Source organism: Cynara cardunculus, unplaced genomic scaffold, assembly GCF_001531365.2.
Source record: "Cynara cardunculus var. scolymus isolate 2C unplaced genomic scaffold, CcrdV1 Un_Scaffold_2610, whole genome shotgun sequence".
In the NCBI taxonomy this organism is placed as follows: Eukaryota; Viridiplantae; Streptophyta; class Magnoliopsida; order Asterales; family Asteraceae; genus Cynara; species Cynara cardunculus.
Window position 1 is genome coordinate 14,278 of NW_020201155.1, and position 4,038 is coordinate 18,315.

Here is a 4,038-nt window from a genome sequence, read left to right on the forward strand (position 1 = left end):
TTAATTCGTTCAATTGATAGAGGTGACCATAATTTGCTTGGCACTCATCTTCTCCAATACTCAATAGAACTTTGCTTCAACTATTCATCCTCACAGTTGGCATTGTCATCCTTTAGCTCTTCATCCACACTCTCTTTAATGAATGTGGTTATACTCTCAGCATGGTTTCTGTGTATAATGCCAACAGATTTCCGTAAAAATTCCACCATCTTCTGATTCGATTTCCCAAAAAACTGACAAAGAAAACCAAGAAATGGTAAAACATCCATTCAAACACTTAATAAATTAACACAATATACCATAAAATAGCATTAATTCACTTTTGAAAATCTATAGCATGAAAGCAAACCTTGTCTTTGTAGATTTTTTTGAGCTCAGCAACACCCCCAATGCCGTTCTCCACAAGTTTTTTCAAATTTCTTGGCCCCACGCCAGGAATTGTCAACAAACCCGGGTTTCCTGGAAGCAGTGGCGGAGCATTACTACCACCGCCCAGAGAACCCCTCTGTCTCCTATTAAATTTCATGGCCTTTTCTTCTGAACACCCGCCATGATTGTCCCTATTATTTTCAGAGTTCATAGCCGAAACTGAAACCCCCTTATCAGAAAAAGAGGTATGAAACCAAGCTACACGAGATCCACTTCGATTCTCCTTAAACACAGCCCATGCTCTAGCAGGAATAGTAGTAGCACTCTCAATAGAGCACCGGCAGTGGCGACATTTGTAGTTAGAACTAGGAGCAACAGGACGAGAGCTCGAGCAAGTGCCACGGTTACCAAAAGAAAACGAAGGGCTTCTACAGCCCATGGCAGTGGCCATACCGGAAGTACGTGGGTGGAAACCTGTGGCGGCGAAAGGCATCAATGGTGTAAATGAACTGGGCTTCTTTTTCTTAAACCCTAGATAACGGAAGCTGGGATTAAACCCTGTAGGGATAAGGGAAATACGAGGGGTTAAAATGTCAGCTGAAGAGCAGAGGATGGGGCCTCCTGAACAAGGATTTCGACGCAAAAGCTTCTGCATAACTTCCAACCATTTCCTTATCACTCTCACACCATTTCTTTGACTTTTATCTTCGACTTCACTGTAAAATTCACGTTCTGCAACTGGGTGTAGATAAACCACATCGAGAAAGTGGGAATGACCAAGGGGCGGCAGCCCCTGGCGGGTCCAAGGGGCAGAGTCCTTGCTTGGCTCGAGGAAATTTTTTATTTAGGTAATATTGCTTTGTAAAAAATTATCAGAAATCCGAATTTTAGATTTTAAATCCGGTTTTTTGGCCCGGTTTTTAAACCCGGTTTTGGGTGAAAAAACTGCCGTTTTTGACAGTTTTTGCATGTATTTTTTTTTTCAATCTTCGAATTGGTCAAATTTTTCGTGTAGAGATAGGTATAGAGATTTCATAACAATTTTGGATTCGAAGTTCTGTCAATCACTGAATTTTATCCGATTGAGATTTCGATTGTACCGTCGAAATACTTCAATCTGAAAGTGATAAACGACTTTCAGTGGATTCCAAGCAAAGATTTTCTAACATTACGCCTCCTAGGGTTTCAGAAGTGAGTTACAACAATCGCCCCTTAACACTCTCTAATATACAAGTTAGGTCCCTTTTGTATTTTTTGGTGCACTTGATGAGTTACTATTATTTTTTAAATTTTAAAAGGTATCATTTTATAATTTTTTAAGAAAAATTCACCAAACTAACCACTTTATACCTTACATATTAAGAAAATAACCATTTTTAAACCAAATTGCGAAAAACGGACCCCTAAATCGCCCCTGGGGGGTGATCTAGACAGGAGGGTGCCGATCCACCCCTGGGAGCGATCCACGTCATCCCATCGCCCCCCGGGGCGATCCAACCTAGAAATATATTATTTTTTTGTAATATCTATTAAGGGGTGTTTTTAATAAAAATGAGACGATATTTGAACTATTTTTTAACCTCTTTTTCTTGGTTTTATTAAATAAAATAAAACAACTTGTAGTTTCACAACCTGTAAACCTTATAAAAATACGATTGTACGTGAAGATTTTTTTAAACGCATAAATCAGATATATTTTCCTTATAAGAAATGTTGATTTTCCCTAATAATTGTGGATACGAAAAAATTTATTTGTATCTGATTTGGTGGACAAAAATCAGATATTTTATGTTGAATCTTATTGTCTTTTAGTGCAACAAATTTCACTATAAATACCAACCTCCTACTTTATTATTTTTCAAATCTGCTCTTTCATTTTTCTTTTCATATATTCTACTCTCACAACCCTTAACCCTTAACCCTTCAACCCAATAAACCATCACAATCCTTAACCCATTAAACACAATCAACCATCACAAAACATGAAATCACGTCAAAGTGATGATGTTTTCGTGTATCTTCGAAGTGGCGGTTTATTCCCAGAGATAAATGGTGCGTTAGAGTACCTTACATGTGTAATATGTTTTCCTTCGCCAATAACGTATTATGGGGTCGTCAAACGTGTGACAAAAAAGTTAAGTTTACGTGCTCCTTTCATTTTATTTTATAAAACGAATACGTTATATCAGTTAATGGATGACGACAATGTGGTAATCTTCCACAACGCCATTCGTCAAAGTTTACCAGAAACGTTGACACTCTTTGCGGTCGACGATGGAGGTTATGGAGGAAATCCATTAAGTGCAAACCCGGGCGATCCAAACACTTTTTACCCTAGTGGTGTAAGCTGTGGAAATTCAAGCACACTCTTCCCCAACGGTAGCGGTGCAAACCCATATGGTCCAAGCACACTCTTCCCTACCGACTGTGCTCTTGTTGTAAATCAAAGCACTTTCTTCCCTAGTGGTGGCAATAATGAAAATCCAAGCACCTTCTTCCCTTATGATGCTGGTGGAAATTCAAAATTTAAACCAAAAAATACCGTTCAACCCGACAGTTATTTGGTTCAAGATTTGAACATGTCTCCGATGCAGTCTCCCAAATAGTACCCGATCTGGTCTCCTGAACAGTCAAAACCTTTGTGGGAGGTAGATATGGCCAAAGATGTTTCTGTTACTGCCGAAATTTTGAACATACCCGAAGACGATAACTTCGATACTGAAGAAATCCAGCCGGTAAGGAATAGTTTTGGGGGTATGCCCGACCCAACACCTTGTCTAGACCCAGTTATCAAAAGTAGACAGGGTGTTGATCCCAGATCTCTCAATAACACTAATAATTAAGTTAAGAATAACCTAATTATGTCGTGTGGATAAATAAAATGACGAACACTCAAGAACAAAATATGAATATTCAAAGAATATACTTGAGTGCCGGAATATTCACTTTATTCCAAATGATTGTGAAAAGCATTAACCGATTACAATAGGCCTAACACCTATTTATACTAGAAAGCTAAACAAGCAGATAACTATCTAGAGAGAATATCTAGAAAATCTTCTAGCAAAGATAAAGCTTATCTAGACATGGTCCAGCTGTTGATTCGTCATCTCCAAATGTCTTCTATGGAACGTTATTCAACCATATCTTGATATCTTCATCGTATGCCTCTAGTTGAACTGTTGTAGAAGACTCCAAGTATTGGTAACCAGAGGGGTTATGAAGATGCTCGATTCATCGCATCTTTGGTCGATTCATCGGTCTTCTGGTTGTATTGAACACTTAGTTATTTTGCTTGGCAGTCTTCCATCGGCCTTTTGGTCCTTCACACTTGTTTTTCATTACTTTTACAAATAAGAATTATGGGGTCTAACAATCTCCCCCTAAGTAATGAAAGAACAAACATAAGTTAATCTATGAACATTCAAGGCATAAGTGAAAGACAGAGGCTAAACTAAAGAAAAACATCCTTTGCCAAAAAAATTCATTGGACAAAGTGATGAATTCTTACAAGTGATGGAACAAAAATGATATTACAATACAAAAAAAAAATACTTCATTCATGATCTTCTTGTGTTATCTCCCAGAAGCGCATCAACAGTCCTCTGAATCAAATGACTGTTGCGATCTAATGAATAAGTTGTTGACCCTCTCTCATCGGCACATGAG

The 4,038-nt window shown here is 38.2% G+C and overlaps 1 protein-coding gene across 1 annotated transcript in view; it reads right to left on the reverse strand.

Annotated features, from left to right (window-relative positions):
* The window catches only part of LOC112503152, an 8,796-nt gene extending 7,716 nt beyond the window's left edge, over positions 1 to 1,080 (reverse strand). The window contains exons 1-2 of the mRNA XM_025107221.1: positions 350 to 1,080; positions 101 to 233 (exon numbers count right to left, since the gene is read on the reverse strand). Of these exons, the coding sequence (XP_024962989.1) occupies positions 101 to 233; positions 350 to 1,024 (808 nt within the window). The 5' untranslated portion in view covers positions 1,025 to 1,080. The remainder of the gene's footprint in view (positions 1 to 100; positions 234 to 349) is intronic.
* Positions 1,081 to 4,038: the final 2,958 nt, after the last annotated feature.